A 23,902-nucleotide genomic window follows, 5' to 3' on the forward strand; every position below is an offset into this window, starting at 1 on the left:
CCCCATCTCAGCTACAGTATCTGTGTGAATGTTTCCTTCAGTTGCTCACACTCAACTGCTTTGCCCAAAACCTTGAGTTGCTTTTGGTAGACGAAATCATGTCCATCCAAAGACATCACCTCACCAACCCTGTACCTTGTTAGCAACCCCCTGTAGAACAGAGTTTCTACAAAACTTGTTATAGAAAAAATATTTGACAGCTCCCCCCCGGATGTTCGCTGCACAACTAATGGTTGTATGTATGTAAAAGCTAATCTGTATTTTGTGTCAGTTTAGAACCCAGCAATTACATTTGTGACCATAAACAATGTGTTTGTTTTTTGTAATGCATTGTGATAATGTCTAAGAACTTCATAAAGTGAGAGAAATTGAAAGATCAACACACAAATGGAAGCCAAATGAATCAAACTCTTTTATTGGAAATGAGAATTACAAAAACAGTTGATGTTCCTCAAACTGATCATCATTCATAGTGCGCTCAAGCAGTCACACCATAATGAAATAATTAAAAACATCTCGGAGGGGAAACTCCAAAATTCATTTACACAAGAATGTAAGAGTGTAAAGTACTTACAAAAGAAATGTAAAGTTTCTCACAGATGAAGAAGGTTTGATATTTGGTTCCAGCCCGTAACCCATGGCCTCTTATCTGCTGGAAGCACAAAATTGAGCTCAAACATCTCCTTTGACATATTGCTGCTTTCGCAGAACCCTACCAGCTTTGCCACAACCTCAGCGCTCTCCTGTACATGCTTGGCATCATGGGGATCCGTCCAAAGCTTGTTCACAAACTGCATCTTCCTCTGCTTCCCTTCTAGCGGAACATCCCACTTTAGGTACAATAGCTCTCTCTCTTCAAGGGTCAAACGAGTAGTTAATCTCTTTGCCAGGAACTCTTTCTCGCGCTTCAATGCTCTAATGCTGCATATGTTAAAATCCAAATTGTCAGTGTTTTGAATGACAAAGAAACAGAAGGCACTCACAAAGTAGTGTAACAAGAGATAAGGCAGAACCTTGATGATAGAGAAATTGTGGGCTCATCTCCTACTCGAGCTGGACTTGCATTTCCGAGCTCTGCCAAGTGCTGCTGCAACCAGGTCAGCCGTCTAAGCTCCACTTCCATGTATATCTGATCAGCTGGGTCCCCCTTAAATAACAAATAGAACTGTGTCCTGTGAATAATGGAAACAAAGCACAAATCCCATAACTCAATGATTTGCTGTCTTTGCTCCCTAAAAGTGACATGCCAAGAAACTGGGGGCTCCTCTGGCTCAGCTGTGTTCTCTTCCTCTAAATTATATCCGGCTGCTTCATTTGCTTCCATCTCAAGCACCTGGTGCCATAACAAGTGCAAAAGAAACAAAGTTCCCAAGATTGTAAGTCGAAGTTGGATGCATTTAAAATGGAAATGCCTTCAAAGAAAATATAAACCATCTGATAGGAAGGAAGTCGCTATTCTACCTGGCAAACAAGTAGCTGCTTTTGGTATTGTAGCTTGGCCACACGTTCTTTCAATTCCGTCACATATGCTCTTATGTTTCTCACATTCTCCTCTGCTGCATTCTGAAACATTTTCTGCATTTTCCTCATGTTTACTGAACTTGAACGTTGGTAGCCAGGAGTTCCCTCCTTTGATGAGACATCTCCACCTTCTTCACTCTTTGTAGGAGTCTCCTTCTCAGACTCCAGCACTATCTCACTGTACACAATGTCATCATTCTCTGGAGCTCTATTTTCAACATCTGCCTCCAATGTTTGCCTAGATGATAGAGGTGAACAGGGAGATCTTATGAAATTTTGCCTGTTGGCACCATTACTCGAAGCTAGGGGAATCAACTTTTTCTTTTTCGATTGACTCTTGGTCTTCACAATTGATTCATTGTTAGACTGTTGATTATTGCTTGGAAGAGACAATACCAATTTGTCTATGGACTTCTGAACATTTTCAAGCTGTTCCTCAAGATCTGCAATGGTGCTGCCCTGTGAATGAAGTTTTGTTATTTCTTCTTTGAGGTTGGCACTGACACTTTTGTTAGTAGCAACAACACTGCCAACTTCAACTTCTTTTGGCACTGATCGAACAGCTTGCATTTCCCTTATTTCTGCTTGCAACTTGGCAATAGTCTCAGCTGCATCTTGGTTACCTAGTCTATGACAAGCCACCTCCTTCTGTAGTACTTCCAGAGCTCTATTAGCTTCTTCTCCAAGCTGCTCCTGAAGGTGTTCAAGTTTGCGAATTTCATGCATTAATGTGAAAGGAGCAGTTGATGATTGCCTCATTGTCTGCCTCCCCATTGTATTCCTTATTCTGTCACCATGGCCTGGTTCCTTGCCATCAAGTTTTGGAGATAATGCACCAGAGAAAGAGAGACACTTCTTCACTGGACGAGGTGAGTCAAATGGATTTGAACTCTGAGGCTGGAAACAGGCAAAGATAAAGGTGAGTTGGAAATAAATTACAAGAAAGAGAGACAAGATAGATGTTTATACATTATGAAGAGAATGAGAGGAGAGAGACCTGTGGGTCGTCCTGAATTTTTTTCCTTAATTCGTCCACCTGGGATTGTGCAAGATCTCTTTGGCGCCTTAGCTCTTCAATTTCCATCTCCATCTAAGCATAGTCAAATACAATAAAATATAATTATTAGGGATTTATTTCCCTTCTAACTGGAGCCAGAATAAAGCTAGACTTATATGGTTGACTACCTTCTGGATTTTCAAATCTTTTTCCTTCGATGGATCTGGGGTGCGCAGCTCTGCTTCCAGCCTGGCTACTTCCTTCTGCAAATGTTTCACCAACTGCTTGTCTGAAACAACCTAGTTAAATGTTTCAAACAAAAATAAAGCTTCAACATGTGTGGTTGTCAGTAATAGAAGCGCTTTTGCACAAGCACTATTGACTTGACCAAGGGAGGAACTTAAGAGTCATCACCATATTGACTTGAGCATTATTTGTCACTTCCTTTGCTCGGGTGGCAAAGAAGAGTGTATTCCGAGATTGTTCAACATGTGTCAAAGCTGGACTCAAAGTGCAGATGATTGCAGTACGAGCATTCCCACCAAGTGAGTGCTGCAATATGCGAGTGAGTTTTGAGTCTCGGTAGGGTATATGACCGCTTCTTTTCCCGACACTGCAAGCAAAAACAGTCAACAAGGAACAAGAAGAAAATTAATTAATTGTCAGAGACACAATTATCCCAAGAACTTTTCTTAAGGAGAAACAATTTCAGGCCGAACACATTTTCCATAGAATCAAAGGACACAAAACCTAGAATTAGAAGTGCAACTACATAGGTTATGCTGTTGAAATGAGCATATGTATCTGGTCTCATTCAGATAGACATATACCTGAGTTCAGCACATAGCATACCCCTTAAGACTTCTAACACAAATTCGGAAATTTTTTTGTGAGATTCTTTCTCCTGTTTTTTGTATGTCATTGCAATGTTAAAATGGATATTGAACCCATCCTGGAGTTCCTTTATGACATGTAAAACTGAAATGGAAGGAAGAGCTTCATAGAATATCAAAGGTGGAGTTCCTTTAAACTCCACTTTTTGTTTAACTGGTACTAAGAGTTTCAATCCTAAACTATAAATGCTAATATATTATTAAGGGGATCTATTTCCACTCCACCTTTTGCTTATAATATAACTACTTCATAGCATGCAAAATGTGCACCCTGCATAAATACAAAGGATGTGCAGTAGATAAACAGGGTAGAGCGAAAATATAACCACCTGCTACTCAATAATTAAACAAAAGCAGAAAAGTGTGCTGCCGAAAAATTGAGTTTCTTAATCTCAACATAGAAAAGTATGCCACTGAAACATTTCTGACCTGAGTTTTCTGATTACAGTTGTGAGAGTCATCAAGCTAAGGTTAATGTGACAGCCTTCCCTGAGCCTTGCACCATCTGCATGTGTCTGTGAGGCTCTTTCACTTCCAGCTAGATCTACAAAGTTCTGCAGGACATTGAAAGAGTTACACCCACAAAAGCAATGGTTCATGAAAATGACCAAATGATAAAAAATAAAAATAAAAAAATTCTCTTTTAGGTTTACCAGGCTAGCAACAAAAGACTTGACGCAACCTGAATTTTCTCGGAGAGTACTTTCTATTGTCTGCATTTGTCATCCAAAAAATAGTTACCATGAGCTCGCAGTAGCAATATTTGGTTTGACAAGCATCAAGTGAAATTATGGCCATGAAACTAACCAGCCTTATTATCTGGTGTGATCGAGAGCTGTTGTCATTGAGGGCAGTTTCACCCACTTGCCTTTGAGCTATACAATATGTAAGAAAATCCATTAAAAGCTCAATACCAATCCCTACATAGTTGAAGTCAACTCATGTCAACAGTTCCACTTATTTACCTTCACAAATGCTAATCAAATGTCTTAAATGCTGGTCATTATTTGCAGTCTCCTCCACTAGCTTCTCAACCACAGTTCCTTTCTGCATGCAGGGAAAGGAAATATGAAGAACTCAATGAGTGCAGGGAAAGAGGCATATGCAGAAACAAAAACTGACACCAGAACTTTAATATCAAACTTTGAACAGTCAATTATATACCTCTGGATCATCTAACAGCTTAAGGTTGCGACCTGATTCAGAATTCAATAGGTCCTTGACATTCTCGTTATAAATTTCTAGTCCAGAAATCTTTATTGTAAAATCTCTCTCAGGACTCTGTGATTGTATCAAAAGAACAAAAATCCATGTTAGAATCTGCAATTCATCCAATTTGGTCAACAAAAAATTTTAAGCAAATTCAATGGTCTTTTTTTCACTCAGAGTTGTTTCTGTGTAGACTATCAATCTAAGTCTACATCCAACACTGACAACCAACTGAATTACTTGGCAAAATTAATTCTAGGTTCAGATAAAGCTTACATTTATTATATGCTTATAGATATCATTAACAGCTTTCTCTGTTATTCCTCTCATTGTGTAAGTCTTCCCACTGCTGGTTTGCCCATATGCAAATATAGTTGCTGTAAAAATAAGGGATAAAAGTAGATTTAGCATGGATATATGCTTATAATTGAATAAACTATTAAAGAGATATTAACAGACAGATAATATACAGATGTTCACTACCATTTATGCCCATCAAAGCAGACAAAGCAACGTTCTTGACGCCTTCTTCATATACCGTCTCAGTCAAAGAAGCAGGACCAAAGACTTTATCTGTAACATCAATCCCCCACACTTAGTTTTTACAGAATCTAAAAACATACAAGATGAGCATTTCAGGAAAATTAAATGACGAGAAAAGGATAAAAATGTTAGCAATATACCAAATGTAAATGAGGCTAGTTGAGGTGAACGCTCCTGAGGTGGTGGCTTGAACACAATCGTGTGATCATCTATGCAATCCCATGCGACTTGGTCTTTAGCTGACTGCTCTTTTTTACTTAAAGGCCTTAATCGTACTGTCACCACGATCTTCTCTTCTTTGACTCTGGACCCTCCAGGGGTTGATACTGGTGTTCTGTCTGTCTTTGAAGCTGGTGTGCTCGGTGTCCGAACAGTCATATTTAAATCTACTTTTGTCCTTGATAAACCAATTAAGAAAAGATCGACCAAATAAAAGTATGGTCTGAGCCTCTCCTCCCACGAGAGGCTGATGGGTTATGTTCGGTTTAAATAGATGTAGGATACAAAGATATATATCTGTCAAAACCGTCACAGATCTGCATAAAACAAACTGAAATTACAACTTTAATTGAGTTTGACATTAACAAATGGAAATACTATATATGCATATACATCCATGAAGACCTGAAACAGTGAAAGCCAAGCAAAGAAACCTTGGGGCTCAAAGCATTAAGTTATCGGTTTCCATTCAAGTTATAGGGAAATGAAGGAAAATAAATTAAAATTTTGGTTCTCAAGTCTCTGCAAGTCAGGTCACAGAAAATAATTTCTTCTCCACAATATTCTTTGCAAGCATTCCCATCTCCCTAACGGCAGGCTTGCAGCTTACAAGATACAAGGAAAAGACACCAAAGGGTTTAATATCTTTCATCTTTCCAGGTCAGGAATTTCCAAGTTAATAGCATTTCTATCTCTTCATGTCTTGCAGGGATATCAGCCCAACATGTCAAAATTTCCTAATCCTCCTTATGTGTGCTACTTCACACAATTCATCAATTCTTTTTATTTTTGGCCTAAAATCAGCATTTGAATTGAAGAGAATAAAAAGTTTCCATTCTTATGTTGAAAGAAGTCAGAAGAAAATAGATAATCTGATTAAATGTTGAAAGAACTGATATGATTTTTGTTACTCAATTGTAGTAAAAAAACAGTATGCTGGAGAATGTTTGAAACAAGATCTTAAATTTCTTTTCTTATTGTTTCCTTCCTCTTTCTCTCTCTCTCTCTCTCTCTCTCTCTCTTTTGAGCATCAAAAAAGGCTTTAGGATTTTTCACATTTCAAAAAGCATAAAATTCCAGACTCAATCAAGGAAATGAAAATGGTTGCTTTTTTTTAATTTATCAATACTGAAAAACCAGAAAAACCAAGGCACTCTATCAAAATTTGTATGGAAACTGAACAAATATAGAATATCACTGACTTTCTAGGCATCTTGAACAACAAATTCTGCCTGAATCTTAAAATGTTAGTTTGAAAAATTAAAAATAATAAAGAGTGAAAAAGCTTTGATAGAATTTCAAATTTATTCTCTTTTCCTTCTCAACGTTTTCTCAACAACCAAAAGGAGCTCTAATATCTTCCATTTAAATTATCACAATATAAATTGATAAAGAAAACCTAAAAATCCGGACCAAGAAAAAAACAATTTCCTTCTGTGTTGGATCAGAAAAAGGAATCGCAAAAATTAGACAAAATTCACCAAATGTGGAACCGAAACTTAACAAAAACAGAATTCCACCTGAAAGTTAAAAATCTAATTCTAAAAAACACGAAACAATTCCAAAAAAAAAAACAAGAGAGAGATGATACTCACAGAACCTCAAATCAGAGCCGATTGAGAAACTGCGCGAGCCCTCAACGACACTCCGATCCGAACACAAGAAGAGAAGCTTAGACGAAGAAAAATGTAGAGAGACGACGGAGAGTTTAGAGAGAGAGCTTTTCTCTGGAAATCTAGGTTTGGGAGAAATGGATTTTGAACTCTGAGGCTCTCAACGGCTATTGAGTGTTGATGGTGTGTGTCTGTCTGTGACCAATCGTTTTGAATTCACTGGCCCCAACGGCTAGTTCTATTTTCTCAGCCACCTTTTCGTTTCCTAATTTATCGTCATTTTCTCGCATTCAATCTTATTCTTCAAAGCGGTGCCGCATTTCAAGTTTTAAAACAATTTTATTATTAATTTATTCATTATTTAATAATAAATTCTCCCGACAAAATGACAAAAATGGAAACGGTAAAATTGATTAGGTACCCCTTGAGTTTTGGATAAATGTATTAGTGGCACTCATTTTCTGGAAATTTTATTTTATTACCCAATTGTCTTGAATAAATACACAGACTGCCCCATTGAAAGATTGATAATTGAATAATCAATTTAATAAATCAAATTTAGTTAATTTAATAAATTTAACTATGTCCTTAAAAATGACAACAAATAAATTATTATAACTGTATTTAATATGATAGAGCAGATATGTCCGGAAATCTATCTTACAAATAAGAGAAAGACATATTTAAATTAAGAATAAATTTTAAATTTTGAAGGTATTTAGTAAATCAGCTCAATGACTTAAAAGATATTTAATAACTTAATTCAAATTATTAAGATGATTAAATATGTTTATCTTTTTAACTTTAAGTAATTAAAATATTTTTAATTTCAAATATTTTTTAATGAGAATATATTTTAACAACCATAATTTCGTATTTATAAGTTATTTTTTATAGTAAATATTTTAAGACTATTTTATATATCCAGGATATCTTAAATATGAATATTTAATAACTTGAAATAAATTTTAAGTTAAATTTAGGAAACATTTTTAATATATATATATAAAAAAAATAAGTAATAAGTTTTAAGTCAATAAGTTAAAAAATAATTTAACTTTAAATTAATTTAAATCAATAAGTAATAAATATTAGGTTTTACTTTAAAAATAAAATAATATTATATTTTATTTTTTAATATAAAATTAAGTGTAGTTCAAATATTTACTTTTTAAAAATAGAAACGCATACTAACTTTTATATAAAATGTAAAAAAATAATTATTAAAATTTATCTTTAAAAAATGTTTTAAAAAACTATCTTAAAAAACTGAGATATTAAAAAAAATTATTAATTTAAATTTGAAAAAATTTAAATTTCTTTATATAACAATTATTATATTTTATGAAGAACTTACTACTATTTTCTATTTTTTTTATAAAAAAAGAAAAAAGAAAAAGAAATAATCCAAATAGGAGCATTAAAGCTGAAATTAGGAATGGATTTGAAGCCGTTACCAGTAATTGGTATTATTAGCCATGCCAGCAGGGCTTGCCAGGAACTCAACAAGCAGTTGACTTAGGACGGGAGAAGAGGCCCTCAAGCTCCGGCCAATAGGGCCCCTGTGAAAATGATTAAGAATTGGCTCCCAGGTTCCAGCCTGTCAATTACTACTACCATCATTTCCATTCCAAGGCTCAATTCATACTCCCATTTGCCATTCCAAATAATATCATCTCCCTCCTTTCCAGTCTCCATTTTAACTTGCAACCATGAAAACAATTGTCCACCATTTCAAATCAAATCTCATCCTTGTACCGGCCGGATTCCCATACCAACGGTTTGGAAAATTTTTCCTATTCATTAGCAAGGTTACTCAGACAACGATCTTGGGGCATAGTGTCATGCTTATTGCCTAAAACATGTATACACAGTTTACAGAACCAATATATTGCCTTTTCCCCCATCAAAGTTTACATTATATTTCACATTTTGAAGTAGAATGCCTCTCAAGCAACCATAAAATAAAAAAATATATAACAAAAAAAAAAAAAAATGCAAAACATGCAAGCAGGCCTACCAGTACAGTCTCTTGATGCAATTGAAGAACTATTTGAAACAGTTATATAATTTAAACACTTCTTTTTGCTTTTCCTACTAATCAAACAACACATGAGTTAGTGTCCCAGAGGGGAGGCTCTACTTAAAGCCCTATTATACATCATTCAAATCAAAATCCCGACAGAAACATATAGAAGTACCAAATATTCTCTTTATCAGGACATAATATATATAAAAGAAATCTTGCAACCAAAAGGAACTTATGCCCGCTAGCAGTACCCAGAAGCATCTATCAGGACAATTTAGCTTAATCTCATATATATAAATCTCCATGTTCATATTGTATTTGCCTTTATTTTTTGTTTTTGCCACTCATCTTCGCCCTTATTCTGCTTCGTCCTATTCCATGGAAGCTTTATCTTTTTCTCTTTTGTTCCCTTTTTTTAATCATGTGGTTTTTGCCTTTTTCCTTCTTTCTCTTTTTTTCTTTTTCTTTGTCAAGTAACAGGAAATCCAAATCAGATAAAGCTCCCTTGCACAGCATGCCACTATAATCTCCATAACAAAGACATTTTTAACCTCAGCTTGAGCATGCAAGAAATGTCGTTCTTTCAGGCCATGTTTGCAGCATGGACAAGAGGACCATTTGGAGGGTGAATAATCTCTCGAATTCACCTGCGGTACATACCATGTGAAACAAAGAACTGGAAATCTGGGTGATTGACCTCCAGCAGTCTTAACCGGTTATCTGCAGCCTGCACGAGAGAATTCACCCGTTGATGCTCACATGTCCCATTTTGCCTCCATATGGAACCCTTGAACTTATAGGAAGCCATGCCAAAAACAGGTAATGAAATCTTTGGGATACCCTCCATCTCACTGGGATAGACCTCTACTGCAGCTTGTGTGCTTCCACCATCTGCAGAAATAATATTGCATCAAATCTAAGAGATGAATGGTTATAAAAATAATAATAACAGTTAAAAAGAAAAATGAAAAACATCCTATATATCATGAGACAAACTACTTGCATAACGTCTGGCATGTTAATAACAGTGTATGATGTGGCTTTAACTATAGTTGTCACACCTCTTACAGTGCATCACGTTATTTTTCCCCACCCATCATGGAGTGGTAAATGCACTAAAACTGAGAAAGCGTAAAAGGAAAATAAATGTTACACATATCTAGGAAGCACAATTGATTTTGAAGTGTGGTATGATTCATGGAGTACCAATCATACTGAATAAAGAATTTTGAAATTGGCTAGCCAAGCTTTATGGAAAAGAATGCTTAGAAGTCAAGAAACAAAGTATGCACCAAATGAGCAAAACCAAAATGATGCTCAGATAGATAGAAGCAAGACAAGAAAAAATGGAAATAGAACTGAAAGCATTTAACACAACTGAGGTCAAAATGAGAAGTAAGAAATTCAGAACCCTGCGTTTTGCAGAAAAGGACACAGATGTTAGGTATCAACATGCACAGAGAAACCCCTCAAAATCAAGACATGAGAACATGACCATATATAATTACCATACTAAATATCTTCAAGTGACTTGTCAAAATCAAGACAGATGACATGGCTGTAAACAACAATTTCATGTGTCTCTATATTTATATATACACACAGTTTTTGATGGATAACTTTGTTTTACGTGGAAGAGAACCAGGGACCTCCCCATCCCACCCAAACCATTGCCAGGTTCAGGAGCATATCTATATTGATGTGCGAGTTTGACATAGGTTTGACACAAGTTAATCTTCTGACCCATCCAACCCACCTAAGTTGCAATGCTACCTTAGATTGAATCAAAAAGTGATCTACAATTTCTGAACCATTTTATACAAATGATACTAAATTGGAAGAACACTCCACTACAAAACTAAAATACTAAATAGATTATTGGTAAAGATTTTGCCTAAAGGATCCACCCATGCATAGAGACCCTTGCAAGAACCCCACTGTACCAAATCTCTCTTCAAGGAAACCTTTCAACTCTGACCTCCCTCCCTTATTAAACCATCATTGAAGGACTTCAATGAAAAAACACCCATGTCTAGTCTTTCTCCAATCAATCCCTACCCAAACCCACCCTTTCAACCTCACGCCACACAACATATCCAAGAATCTATGCACCATTGCCATCTACCCATCTTGAAACACCTTTAATAACCAATGGATTAAAAGAAAAAACTCTCCCTTCCCACCTCTATAATCCATTACCCACACCTTTTTTATAGGTAGTTTTCTTTTTCATTACATTGAATGGAACTTAAAACCTACCCATGCCTAGTATAAATCCAGAAAAGGTGATTCACCCTTGCATTACACATCTAACCAAAGTTAAACACACCACTGCACCACAAGCCCTCACAAGCACCCCCCCACCCCCCTCTCTTCCTTCCCTAAAGTCAATTTTCTAATTTTTGTGGTTTTGTGTGTAAGTTGTGTGTGTGTGTGTGTGTGTGTGTTAGAGAGAGAGAGAGAGAGAGAGAGAGAGAGAGTTGAAAAAGGGAACAAAAGATTGCAATAGGTTAGGGTTACACCACCGCCTCTTATACTAAAAAAAAAATGATAAAAATGCTTTCATACCGTATCAGACAACAAAGAAGACTAAAACTGATAATAAATAGCAACCACTCTCCTCCTCAAGCCAGTGCATATCTGCCATGAACCTAGCTAGCCAAGAATAGTATGAAAACTTGTGATTGTACCCCTTCAGATAAGATATCCACAAGTTAATCTGCATAGATCGAACATAGGAGTGAAAAACAAGCCAACATTTACCTAGACCATGCAAAATGTTTATGGCAACTTTACAACCATAATGCAACCTCATAGGCACTTTAGTGAAGCAATCCAGTTTGCCCAACAAAATCCTAGACTAAAGCATCTCACACACACCGTGTTACTTCAAGCTCTGTTACCATGCATTGTAAGCAACAACCACCTATTGCTTTGTCTAGTTCTAGATTTTCTCCAACAACAGGATAATAGTCATGAGTAGACCTTGTACAAGAGAGAGCCCCGCACAGCCTGCATTAATGTTTTGTGCATGGCTCTACTTTTCAGATATGCTTCTTCACCATACAAGAAACCCTTTGTCAAAGTTGAATTCCACTTTCTCATACTTCTTCACACAACTGACATGGGCACTTCTCTCAATTGCATGCACAAATTAGCCTACCATACCAACCATATAACCAATATCCAAAGAGTGTGAAGTAGATCAGTTACCTTACAAGCCTTTATATGACCAAGATTTCTCTCATATTTATATTAAATAATACATAATGACAAAATACTCTTCAATTCATTTCCAAAAACTAATTTCATGGTAGATAGTCACCTTCTCCTAAGTCCACAATTATCATTCCCCATATTTCTCCACTACCACTGTGACATCCCACGTCACTTAGGGAGGAGAAGTTCCTCACATTTCATAAGGAGTGGTGAATACTATGCAAAATCAAGCACCTCACGAGTCATGGGCCGAAGAAGACATCAAGTTTGTATGGGAGGTAAGTTGTGACGTCCCACATCATCTGGGAAGAAGAAATGGCATCCATATGGAGTGAAGACAGTGAACCCAAAGCGAACAATACCTACAACTCATGACAACTTCTCTTCTCTTTAGTCAAAATATAGAGCCTTTATTGAGGACTTCAATACTCTTGGTACCACCCCTCCTCCCACTATCAAAATGGAAGAATAAAAAAGGGCAAAAAAGGAAGAAAATGAGAAATAAATCACTTACTATAATTTAACTATTAATGAACAAGATACCCTTGTCTTTTGTGAGGCTTCACTAGATCAAATGATCCATTTAAGCTAGCTACTTATGTAGTTTGAAGCCATGTTGGGTTTGAAAATTAATCTTGAGAAAAGCGAATTAATCAGTAGTGGTGAGGTTGCCAATGTAGAGGATTTAGCTTCAAAGTTAGGGTATAGGGTGTATCTTGGGTTTTTTGTGGTGGAGGTTGGTGGTAGCTATATACTTTTTGTATACCTTGGGCTGCTTTTTTGGCAGCCCTTTCTAATATATCTTCCTTTTTATCTATAAAAATAATAATAATAAAAAATAAATAAAAAATGGTTAGGGTATAGGGTGGAAGACCTATTGTCTACTTACTTAAGTCTCCCTTTAGGAGCTCTATTCAAGGAAAAAATAGTGTGGGATAGAATGGCAGAGTTTCATTGGAAGGTATCGATGTGGAAAAGGCAATATATTGTTAAAAGAGGCAAGCTTACTTTGATTCACAGTACCTTATCCAATTTATCTATCTACTTTATGCCCTTGGTTAGCATTCCTAGAAAGGTCAAACTGAGGCTTGAGAAGATTTAAAGAAATCTCCTACAGGGAGGCAGTGCTTTGGAAAAAAGTTGCATTTAGCGAAATGATTGATCATCTACAAAAAAAAGAGTAAGGGAGGGTTAGGCATTAAATCTCTTTCTTCCCTAAATAAGACACTTCTTGGTAAGGGGGGTTGGAGATAAACCTCTAAAGGAGCAGCTTTTTGGAAACAAGTTATTTAAGGTAAGTATGGAAAGGAAGAAGGGGGTTACATGTCATGCATGGTAAAAGACAGGTATAAAGCCGGGTTATGGAACTCTATTAGAAAGAGGTGGAACATTTTCAACAATAAAGCATCCTTTGAGGTGGATATGGGAGAAATGCGAAGTTTTGGAAAGATAGATGGTGTGAGAAGGAACCAATATGCGTGTCTTTTCCCTCTTTGTATGTTTCATCGGAGATGTATGGGAAGAACGAGGGGAGGAAAGACACTAGAATCCTTATTTTGCTAGACAAGAATCCTTATTTTGCTAGACACTAATCCTTATTTTGCTAGACACTTCACCGATTGGGAGTTACACAATCTAAAGACTTTTTTCTGAAGGTTGCAAGGGAAATTTATGGAAAGGTAAGAGAAAAACAAGGTGGTGTGGGTGGACTCAAGGAATGGTGTCTTTTCAGTCAAAACTCTTTATTATATTCTAAAGATAGGGTGCACAATCCTTTTTCGAGAAGACATTATTTGGAATTCATGGGTCCCGAATAAATTGAGCTTTTTTGTTTCTTTGGAAGCTAGTTGGAGGAGGGTATTGACCTTAGATCAACTTCAGAGAGGATGGTCATTGGAAAACAAAATGCTACCGTTGTAAAAGTAAAGTGGAATCTATTAATCACATCTTCCTTCAGTATACTAAAGTAAGGGTGTTGTTGCAACTATTGTTCTCTTTATTTGGAGTTAGATGGGTCCTTCCTTCTTTGGTTAGGGAGACTCTCTTAAGTCAACATGGCTCCTTTGTGGGAAGAAAACACATGAAGGTATGGAGAGTTGCCCTGTTGCGTACTTTTTGAACATTGCGGAAAGAAACGAATTGAAAAGCATTTGAAAATGCAAAGCTATCAATTCAATTGTTAAAGATCTCCTTTGTTAAATGCTTATGGACATGGGTTAGGATGTATATTGTAGAAGGATCAATACCTTTAATCTATTTTGTAGATTAGGTGGGATCTAGATGGAGGGGGCAGTCTTTTGTATTTTCCTTCCTTTGAGCTATGCCTTTTGATATCCTTTGTATACAACCTATGTACCTTGGTATATAATTTTAATTTATAAATATATCATTTTTGCTTAGTTATTAAATCTATTCATAAACTGAAGTTTTAACTCAGGGGCTATGATACACCAATACTTTAATTTCAACTAAAATACCCATGTTAATACGATATAACACAGGTGTGGGTGTGAGATCCTTGTCCAATACAACATAGTTAAGCTATATCAATGTTAAAATTAAAAAACTTAAGTCGTATAAAATTTAAAAATAAATTAACTTCAAATTAAATAATTAAAAATATAAATTTTGGAAGTTTTCAACTAATAGATGTTCACTCAAAATCAACCATATATTTTCCTAAAAGTTCTTAACATTTATGGTAAATATTTAATATGATCTCATTTAATTTCCTAAAACTTCTCCTAAACATCCTATTAAAATAAAAAATTTAAGATAAATATAATAATTAATATAATAAAAAATCAAAATTAGCATATTAAAAATCTAAAGATAAATAGAAAATATATAATGTGCGGACATTCGATTAAAATAAACATATGATATTTAATATCATATCCAAGTACCTACACCCATAATTAAGACCCTTTTCAACCAAATCCCTATGTCCTAAGATTTTGGGATGCAAAGGATCTAACACCCACATAAATAACCGCACCTAACACCTGTACCCAAACCCATGTAACATGGTTGAGGGAAAAGAACTCAACCTAAAATCAAGGTCAATTATGATTCTAATCCCGATCAATTTAAGCTAATATAATATATAGATTTGCTTAAGCTTTTCACAAAAGAAAGGAATTATAGAAAAACAAAAATTCCTTCCTCTGATATTTTTTTAAATGCAATTGCAATATAGGAACTCATCAGCTACTAATGAAATAATCAATTAGGTACCTTTTCTTAAATTTTTATATAAAGATAAATCATCCATATTCAGGTAAATGACATAAATGAGGAGAAGAGTTTGTACAACTATTCAATTGACAAAAAAAAAAAATTAACAGTTATACATCAAACTACAAATAAGAAGGAATTTCTCTTAAGAGTTTGTTGATTGAGAATGTTAAGTTAAGAGTAACAAAATACAGTTATCCAGACTACTGAAAATTCATAATTACCTTTCATGGGTGTAGAAAGAGAATGGTAAGTTAGAAAGCAAGCATCCAAATCCCTTAATGTCTGTCCCATGGGTATTCGGTATATGGGATACCTACAATAATTCCATTAGAGAAAAAGAATCACTGATGTGTATCAGATACAAACCATTCTGATTTATAGATCATATTGACATTACCATGCCACAGACATCCAACTGACAGGCAGCAGGTCACAACTTCTTAGTGTTTTCAGCTCAGGATACTCACGTGCAAGATCTAGTATCTGTAACAATAATACAGCAAATGGCATAGGGCAGTCAATTCAGAGCGTTTAAGACCGAAAGTTTACTAAAGTCCATGTTATAAGAAACAACTACTAACCTTGTCGGCGAACGGTTCTCGACCATAAGGAGGATTGTGCTCAAGAAACTCAAAAATCAGGTGACCATGAGAATTGCTAGCCTCACTATCATCACTAGAAAAGCCTTCTTGAATTGTATTGTGTTTTTCCCTTAAAGACAACCTGCCCATTTGAATAGGAACATCACTTGCTGGATGGTGACAAGCCTGCTGCTCCCTAGAAAACTTCATCCCTTTTTCAAATTCGTAATCATTACTTCCATCACTACTTGAGTCCCTGTAATAGTCACCATCACTGTCCTCGCCAGCTTGCCTATCCATATGAAAAGAAGTAACTCAGTCATGACCCATGAAACTATATCAGACACCAACAGGTATTGCATAAAGAACCATGCGAACACAGAGGTGGTGAACCCTCCAAAAGAAAATCATTAAGATATTAAAATATCATAAAAATGGAATCAAAACACTGCAGATTAGTGAAAAAGCAAAAGGAAAGATTGCAGCCAAATCAACAGAGACCAAGATCTCCGGTATATTAAGTCAAAGAAGGTCTGTAGGCTCAACATGACTGTTAATCTCAATGTGGCACCAAAAAACCTTCAAAAAGCAAAACACAAATCCTTCATGACACTATCAAGTGATAAAAAAGTAGATGAAAAGATATGGTGTAGACAACCTTTACCAAAAATTAGGCACAACACACAGGGTATATACAACCTCGATGTGTTAATAGTTAGACACATAATAATAATCTCCCCTTTTCCTTGAACGTAATAGCTCTTGCATTATCAGAAATCCAATCCTTCTAGGGAGGAAGTTTGATTTATAAAATTGTGCCTGAAACATCATAGGAACCCCAGAACCAACATAAAATAGTTGTTTTCTGATAAGGCTTGTTTATTTGATTCCTGAACTTGCTTCAATCCATATCATCTAGTTGTTTTCTTACACAAGAAACCAAGAATAAAATAAATAAGAAAGAAAGATTTACAGAAGAAAGATGAGACACACTTTTAAGGAAAATTTTCTTGATATTTGAGATGATTTTAGTCAGTATTTCATAATCCTCAGCATCACTATTGATAACAACATTATGATTATGATTATTAATGTTATTATTGTTATTATTTAGTATACCAGTATATCATAAATGCCCAATTAAGTATTTCCATACTTTAGCAATTGATGAATCCACAAAACACTTACAGTTGTTGTTCAAACTCGCTCTTCACAAAACCTTAACAATTGAGTCATGAGAAATGCCTAAGCAGAAAAACTCATGAGATCCATGATCAAATCTCAAAACTTGATGGACTCTCATGCACATCAAGAGGATACAATCAATGAACATACCCTCATTTCTTTTGCACAGGAACATTCATATTGAATAATATGTGTAAGAAGAAGACTCCTCTTGCCATAATGGATACAGCATATTGGTGTCCAATCCATAGTTATATCACTGACTGAAAACCAGAATATGATCCATCAAAGTTTCTACATGAATCCCTTAATTCTTCGAGTAGATATAGCAAAGAACATTCAAGTTTCTAGTTCCAAATGCACTATGCCCAACAATGAAAGAAAGAAGCTATTTTCTAATTTGATTAGCCACCAAAAAAACAAATTAAGCTTATGGGGACAATCATTTCCCATACCCACCACAGAGAAGCAGCTATCATGAATCCCCTTCAACCCAGATAAATCAATTCAACAGCTACAGATGCTCAGGATTATGAATAAAGCAACTAAACACTTTAAAAAAAAATTCAAACTGAAAACTAACCAAAAAGGATAGTTAAACTTCTAAAAGAAAAGAAAAAAAAAATCAAATGGAAAATTGGGTAAGAACAGAGAATGGTACTTACAGAACCAACGTTACATTGCTTCAACTAAAATCTTAAAGCAAACAAACAAAGAACCTTGATCATATGGAAAGGAAAATGCAATAAAAAATATGATATTCAACTCAAAAAACCTGTACTCACATAATCACAGATATTAAAAGCTTACACACCCATATACAAATCCGCACAGGTAAAACTAATCCCTCGATTCAGCATTCCATAACACAAATCCATACAGGTAAACTAATACCTTGATTTAGCATTCGAAGTTGTAGATTCAACATATAATTGTATGCCTGATAAATATGGGACATAGTATTGAACAACAGGATCACTCCCATCCAATACCAAAGGCACTCCTGCCCCATACGCACTCCATTCCATAAAAGATTCCCACAAATCACCCAATGTGAAGTAATGTTGAAACTCAATGTCACAAGTCCTCAATCCCCTCATTGTAGTCTGCAAAATAACAAAATCACAATTTTTTTCAGAACATAACAAACTGGCAAAAATCACCAATCACCTGCCCGTTTGGTTGTCAAGATAAAGGAGGAAAAAAAAATTAAAAAAAAAAAAAAAAAAAACTACCTAAATCCCACTAAGCCAAACAGGTCCCGATTATAGAAAACCTAACATTTAAAATTTTGATTTTCTTTCATTTTTTCTACATTTTCCCAGTAACCAAACAGGGCATACAAGTATCCAGATTATCTAAACCTTAGAGAAGTACTGCGCCGGCACTGAAGGAGTCGTCGATTCCAAGAACCGATCAAGGTTAGAAGGAGCTGTGGACGGCTCGGAAGAAGGCTTAGCAATCGAACATGAGGATGCCTCAGGGTTTCTATTCTCAGAAATCGCAGTTTTGCTCTTTGCAGATGAAGCGGTTTTCTCAGTCACATCACTCTTAGCTTTCTGAAGCTGTTGCCTTTGTTGATTCTGATTCTTCCTCGCTTTCACGGGAATGTAGAACCGATCCTCACCATGAGCCCGCCGAAGCTGCAAACTAGTCCCCAACATCTCCACAGCCACAAAACCCTTTCGGCAGGAAACGGAGGAGAAGAACAGAAAATTCTGGCTCCCAAAATTTAAAAAATAATAATAATACCTCTGTTCACTATCACTCGCGGTTGAGCTAAGATTTCAGTTTCTCATAGTTCTCCAAATCTATTAAAAAAAATTCAAAATTTGGAGTTTCTTTTCTTTCCTGGGAGGTTTCTCAGTGACCAAGCAAGCAGAATCGAAGATATGTTGCCAGTGATCAGATCAAAGAAAGAACAGGTACAGTAATTTGCGAGAAATGCAGAGATCTAAACCGCAGGAAGGAGAAAAGGAGCAGTGGAGCAGAGGAGAAGAAAACTTGAAGCAGAGAGTATTATAAATGAAGAGGAAGAATTAAATCACTATTTTTTTTTTTTTTTTATTAATGTAAATTTTTTTTTTCCTTTTTTAGAAATAAAAAATCCTCTCTACGTGGAATGAAAATATTACACTAATAATAATATCACGCAATTTTTCTAAAAGTATCATAAAAGGTCGCAAATTTTTTAAAAGTGTAATAAAAGGCTGTAATAATTACGACATTTCAAATTATGAAAAAAAAAATATAGTGATTAAAATATTCCTTTTTATTATTTGTCAGGGAATAATGACTATTGTGGCGAATGAGATAATGACATGTGTGCAATTACATTTATTTAATAAATAAATTAAATCTTGTACATTAATGTTGATATATCCTTTTCTTTAGATGAAGGAAAACATTAGACCATTTATTAATATCTTTTATTCTCTTTCTCACAATAGTTTTTTGAACAATTATTTTTTTTAGAATATTATAATCAAATTTTGAATTAGTGACCTGTTCAAATTTTAGACATGAGTTGGATTGGGTCTACTAGGATGTGAAGTTTAAAGGGTCTTATTATAGAATTAATATTTTTTAGATGCTATGATATTAAATTTAATTAATATTTATTTTATACATAATCCTTTTTTTTTCTCGAGAAAAAAAATGATAAACCTTTGACGAGTTTATGGTATCAAAAAATACTTTTAATATATCCATTTAATTTTACTTTGACACATAAATTAAGAATCGGTTTAGTATTGATTTTAAAAAATATTTTTAGTTTTTTTAATACTTGAATGATAAAAAAAATTTAAGTATTAAAAGGGTTAGAAGCGTTTATTAAAATTATTGTCAAATGGACTTTAAGAATCTGTTTTATAGTAATTTTAGAAAGTATTTTTAGTTTATAAAGTATTATTTTTAAATATAAAAAAATTAGGATTTGACAAAATTTAAAAAATACTTTTAAAAATCGAAAAAATTACTCATAATATTAAAAATAATAATTATAGTATTTTCTATATAAATAATAGCGAGTATCTTAAAAATGCTTCCACTAAAAACACTTTAAGTAAAAATATTATCAAATATACAATAAAAAAATACAGAAAGAAATAATCAAATCATATTTCATTTTAATAAATGCGTTTTTCATGGATAGTGAATACAAAATATTGAAAATTCAACTTTGACTTGCTTATGAGTTATGAGTCAATAGCGTTTTGTTTAGGCTACTTCCCAAAATATTTCATTCAACCATCTCTTACACATTATATAACTATATATAAAATTGAGATTATTTATTTTCCACCTTAATAAATATTAAATAAAATAGATTGGTCAAGCTTTTAGGTGAATACCATAGAAAATTTCCCCTTTGAAATTTGGTCATGTAGCTTTTTGTGCAAACTATAGCTACAAGTGGTGATTTGGTCATAAAACCAAACACAAGATTATGGTTATCTATGTGGAAAGAAGATCAATAAGATGATTGAACTTAATTTGGATCCAATTACATTTCTTCACATCTTTCACTTGGACACCCACCACCAACCTTTTGAGCCATAACCCATCTTTTTTTTTTTTTTTTTTTTTTTTTGTGACCATTTATTGCTATAAACAATACAATTTCTATGGTTAGTGATTAATTGGGGATGGAGTAAAAGTTTGGTTGAATATGATGTTTACCTTTAAAAAAAGTGGTGTATTATGAGCGTTGTACACATGTTGGACCCCAATTTCCACTCAAATGCTATTATTAGCACTTGGGTTTCAATTTTGTGACCATTGATTTTTATTTTTTTTCCTATTGAATAATGCCCATTTTGGGGAGACATCTTAGTCAGAGAATGGGAATGATACTATTAATAATGTTACTATAAAGTAAGGTTGAACCCACCTTGATAGTGTGATGACCAAATTACCATCCAACCAAAATAATTATAATATTTGCAGGCAAAATGTTTATTAATTGAACATCTTTATGTTCATCACCAAATAGTCTTTTATTTTAGCAAACTAGATTTGACCCCCCAACCTACCCAATTTAATAAGTTCATAAATCTAAATCTGATAAGATATTTATGCTTAGATTAGGCCCCATATGATCCAAATCCACTAAGGTAAAAAAAAAAAAAAAAAAATCACAAATTTTTTTAATTAAAAATTGTTATCACCATGTGTTTTAAGCCCATTCGAAAACCATTCTTTAAAAGAGTTTTTTTATTTTTTATAACAAAAAACAATTTTATAATTCACAAAACTTTTGTTTAAAGAGCATTTCCGACTATAATTGAAAATATGATTTTTTTTTTTTTTTGCATTATATATAAATATATTGCATCTTTACCAAGAATGAGAGCGTCAAAACTGATTTTCACATTTCATTTTTAAACAAAAATTTGTTTCTTTAAAATATTTGAGAATTATTTCTTAGAGTTTTTTAGAATTGTTTTTAAAAGCGTTTTCTCAAATTTAAAATATTATTAATCATATTTAATTGAGGAATTCACCCCAAGAAAATTTGATAGAAGAAACTAACATAATTCTTTTTAATTACTCGATTTAAATTTGAGTCTGAAACTAATATAACACAACAACAATGGTGATAAGTAATTGGGTGATGGGGATTAATCATATGATCTATATGATGGAATAAAATAAGAATAATTTTTTTGGGGTTAGTTGGCCACATCTAATGTGTGAATTAGGATGTGTCTAAATGAATAATGGACCCCATAGTTGGCAAATATTGCTTGTCAAAGTTGATTGGGGCTGGTTGACAATGAAGCGTTGCGATGGGCGATCATATAATATGTTGCAAATTATTCTTTTTTAGTAATGCCAAGTAGTTGTTACAAGAAGTAATTAATATAATTATAGAATAAAATAAGACAAAAAAATTGTTGTTAATTAAGTACAACTAAACCGACTTGACCATGGCGGCCGACCGCACTGAACCTTTGGTTGGCAGCCCATAAACTTTAAGGTAAGTGGACCTAAAGGCGGCACCCTTTTATGCTTATCATCTGATCATATATATATATTGGTAATTAAAAGTGGGTTTTACCATATTTGTATAAAAAATATTCACGAGGGAATGCATGGCATGATCCCTTTCCAGAATCCATAGGAAATTGATAAATTGGTAATTAATTTCCCTTTTTTAGAATAATTTCTAGAAGTCGATGTAAATATGACTTTAATAGTATCATTTCATCTTGACTATTATGAATTTAATAATTAAATTTTGATTTTTTTTCGATTTAGTAAGTAAAAATGCAAAATCTTATTTAGTTTTTAGTTTTAAAAATTGTAAAAAAAGGTAGAAAAAAATGATATATATGTATGTGTTGGGTTTGTTGTAATATGTAACTCATATTGAGTGAAAGATATATGGAAAAAAAAAGAAACAAATGACGTTACTCCGCTCTGACATTTGTTATTCAAATTTGTATTTTTATTGTTGAGAGCGAATGATAAGTGAGGGGTGCCCCACGGTACAGTTCAGAGGTATATTTGGAATTTTATTATCTGATGGTTAGTATAAATATCTCTTTATGTAATCCTAATTTGTAATATAGTGAAAGTTTTATTTCATGTTCCTGTGGATGTAGACAATTTACAGAATCACGTTAAATTTATATGTTTTTTCTTTTCATTTTTCTCTAATTTTTCACTATGAATCATTGCACGAAAATCAACAGGGTTTAATATACTTTATCCCTCAATCTATCTCGGTTTTTGCACATTATCCCATCAAGTTTTACACATTGCACTTCAAATTTATTCAATATCAATATCTTGCCTTTTTTCATTGGAAGATTTTAGTTTTAATGGACAGAAATGTCACATGTTATGCATATGACCGCCTTGAAGAGAGCTGTTTGGGTTTGAAAATTTACAAATCTATTCTTAATTAGTTAGTCATGTAGACAACATGTGATATTTTCGTTTATTGAAACTAACATCATTTAATGAAAAAAACAAAGTATTGGTATTTAAAAAGTTTAGAATACAATGTGTTCAATTTTAAACCTGAGGGGGCAATGTGCAAAACACAGGATAGATTGAGGTGGTAAAGTGTATTAAATTCATATATATTTATTTATTTATTATTATGTTACATTATATTATATGAGACATTATTATTGTTATTATTAGACTTATTTTTATTTTAAAATGGTGTATTCTAATATGCTTATAACTAATTCAATGTATGAATTAATTTATACCATAAAATTATATTGCTTGTAATAACTCATTGTCCAATAAATAAGCAAAATATTTACATGATACTTCAAAAATAAATTTTTATTGATATTAACATTTTTTATATTTCTATTATTTGTTTTCACAATTTGCATTTTTAAAAATCAATTTCCAAAAAACAGAAATGATAAAATAATATCCAAATAAATTTTTAAATCCAATTTTTATTTAAAAAAGAAAAGAAAATAGAAAGGGGTCTACATAAATAAAGCCTTAATGTTTATTATTAGACAGTTTGAGTTTGTCTTATGTAGATACATTTTTAGGAAAGTGTCCCCATTAGCCAATCCTATAATTGGTATTTGTTATAATATAAATCAGTGGCCCTCATGCATGAAAATCCTCCATAATAAATATTAAACAATAATATTTTTGTAAAAAAAAAA

General features: G+C 33.6%; 2 protein-coding genes across 4 annotated transcripts; both read right to left on the reverse strand.

Moving 5' to 3' along the window:
- Positions 1-390: 390 nt before the first annotated feature.
- Positions 391-7,186, reverse strand: LOC100266348 (kinesin-like protein NACK1). Of its 2 annotated transcripts, none has more exons than XM_002279192.4 (15): positions 6,978-7,186; positions 5,304-5,699; positions 5,104-5,193; positions 4,897-4,997; positions 4,576-4,692; positions 4,377-4,458; positions 4,219-4,286; positions 4,065-4,124; positions 3,841-3,965; positions 2,933-3,131; positions 2,707-2,817; positions 2,519-2,611; positions 1,462-2,418; positions 1,014-1,333; positions 391-921 (listed from the first exon to the last, which is right to left on the reverse strand). In XM_002279192.4, exons 2-15 carry the CDS (start codon positions 5,539-5,541, stop codon positions 594-596), a joined length of 2,889 nt encoding a protein of 962 aa, XP_002279228.1. In that variant the 5' UTR covers positions 5,542-5,699; positions 6,978-7,186; the 3' UTR covers positions 391-593. The 2 variants fall into 2 exon arrangements, with proteins under 2 accessions (XP_002279228.1, XP_010663629.1); XM_010665327.3 differs by having other exon boundaries at positions 5,304-5,713.
- A 1,826-nt stretch (positions 7,187-9,012) lies between these two features.
- Positions 9,013-19,281, reverse strand: LOC100244012 (uncharacterized). Of its 2 annotated transcripts, XR_788069.3 has the most exons (7): positions 18,614-19,281; positions 18,144-18,355; positions 16,065-16,356; positions 15,881-15,966; positions 15,705-15,796; positions 11,593-11,743; positions 9,800-9,915 (listed from the first exon to the last, which is right to left on the reverse strand). XR_788069.3 is itself a non-coding variant. In XM_002279212.5 (6 exons), the coding sequence occupies exons 1-6, from the start codon at positions 18,911-18,913 to the stop codon at positions 9,668-9,670; spliced, it is 1,230 nt and encodes a 409-aa protein (XP_002279248.1). In that variant the 5' UTR covers positions 18,914-19,281; the 3' UTR covers positions 9,013-9,667. The 2 variants fall into 2 exon arrangements, 1 of the variants encoding a protein (XP_002279248.1); XM_002279212.5 differs by lacking the exon at positions 11,593-11,743 and having other exon boundaries at positions 9,013-9,915.
- Positions 19,282-23,902: the final 4,621 nt, after the last annotated feature.

Source organism: Vitis vinifera, chromosome 17 (genome assembly GCF_030704535.1).
Source record: "Vitis vinifera cultivar Pinot Noir 40024 chromosome 17, ASM3070453v1".
Lineage (NCBI taxonomy): Eukaryota > Viridiplantae > Streptophyta > Magnoliopsida > Vitales > Vitaceae > Vitis > Vitis vinifera.

Coding starts and splice junctions, on each gene's coding strand:
- LOC100266348 (XM_002279192.4), bottom strand. CDS start 5,541: ATGACTGTTCGGACACCGAGCACACCAGCTTCAAAGACAGACAGAACA. Junction 4,125..4,218: donor CACACCAGATAATAAGGCTG/GTTAGTTTCATG, acceptor TGACAAATGCAG/ACAATAGAAAGTACTCTCCG. Junction 3,966..4,064: donor AGTCTTTTGTTGCTAGCCTG/GTAAACCTAAAA, acceptor AATGTCCTGCAG/AACTTTGTAGATCTAGCTGG.
- LOC100244012 (XM_002279212.5), bottom strand. CDS start 18,913: ATGTTGGGGACTAGTTTGCAGCTTCGGCGGGCTCATGGTGAGGATCGG. Junction 15,967..16,064: donor GAGAACCGTTCGCCGACAAG/GTTAGTAGTTGT, acceptor TTATTGTTACAG/ATACTAGATCTTGCACGTGA. Junction 9,916..15,704: donor TCTTTCTACACCCATGAAAG/GTAATTATGAAT, acceptor TTATTTCTGCAG/ATGGTGGAAGCACACAAGCT.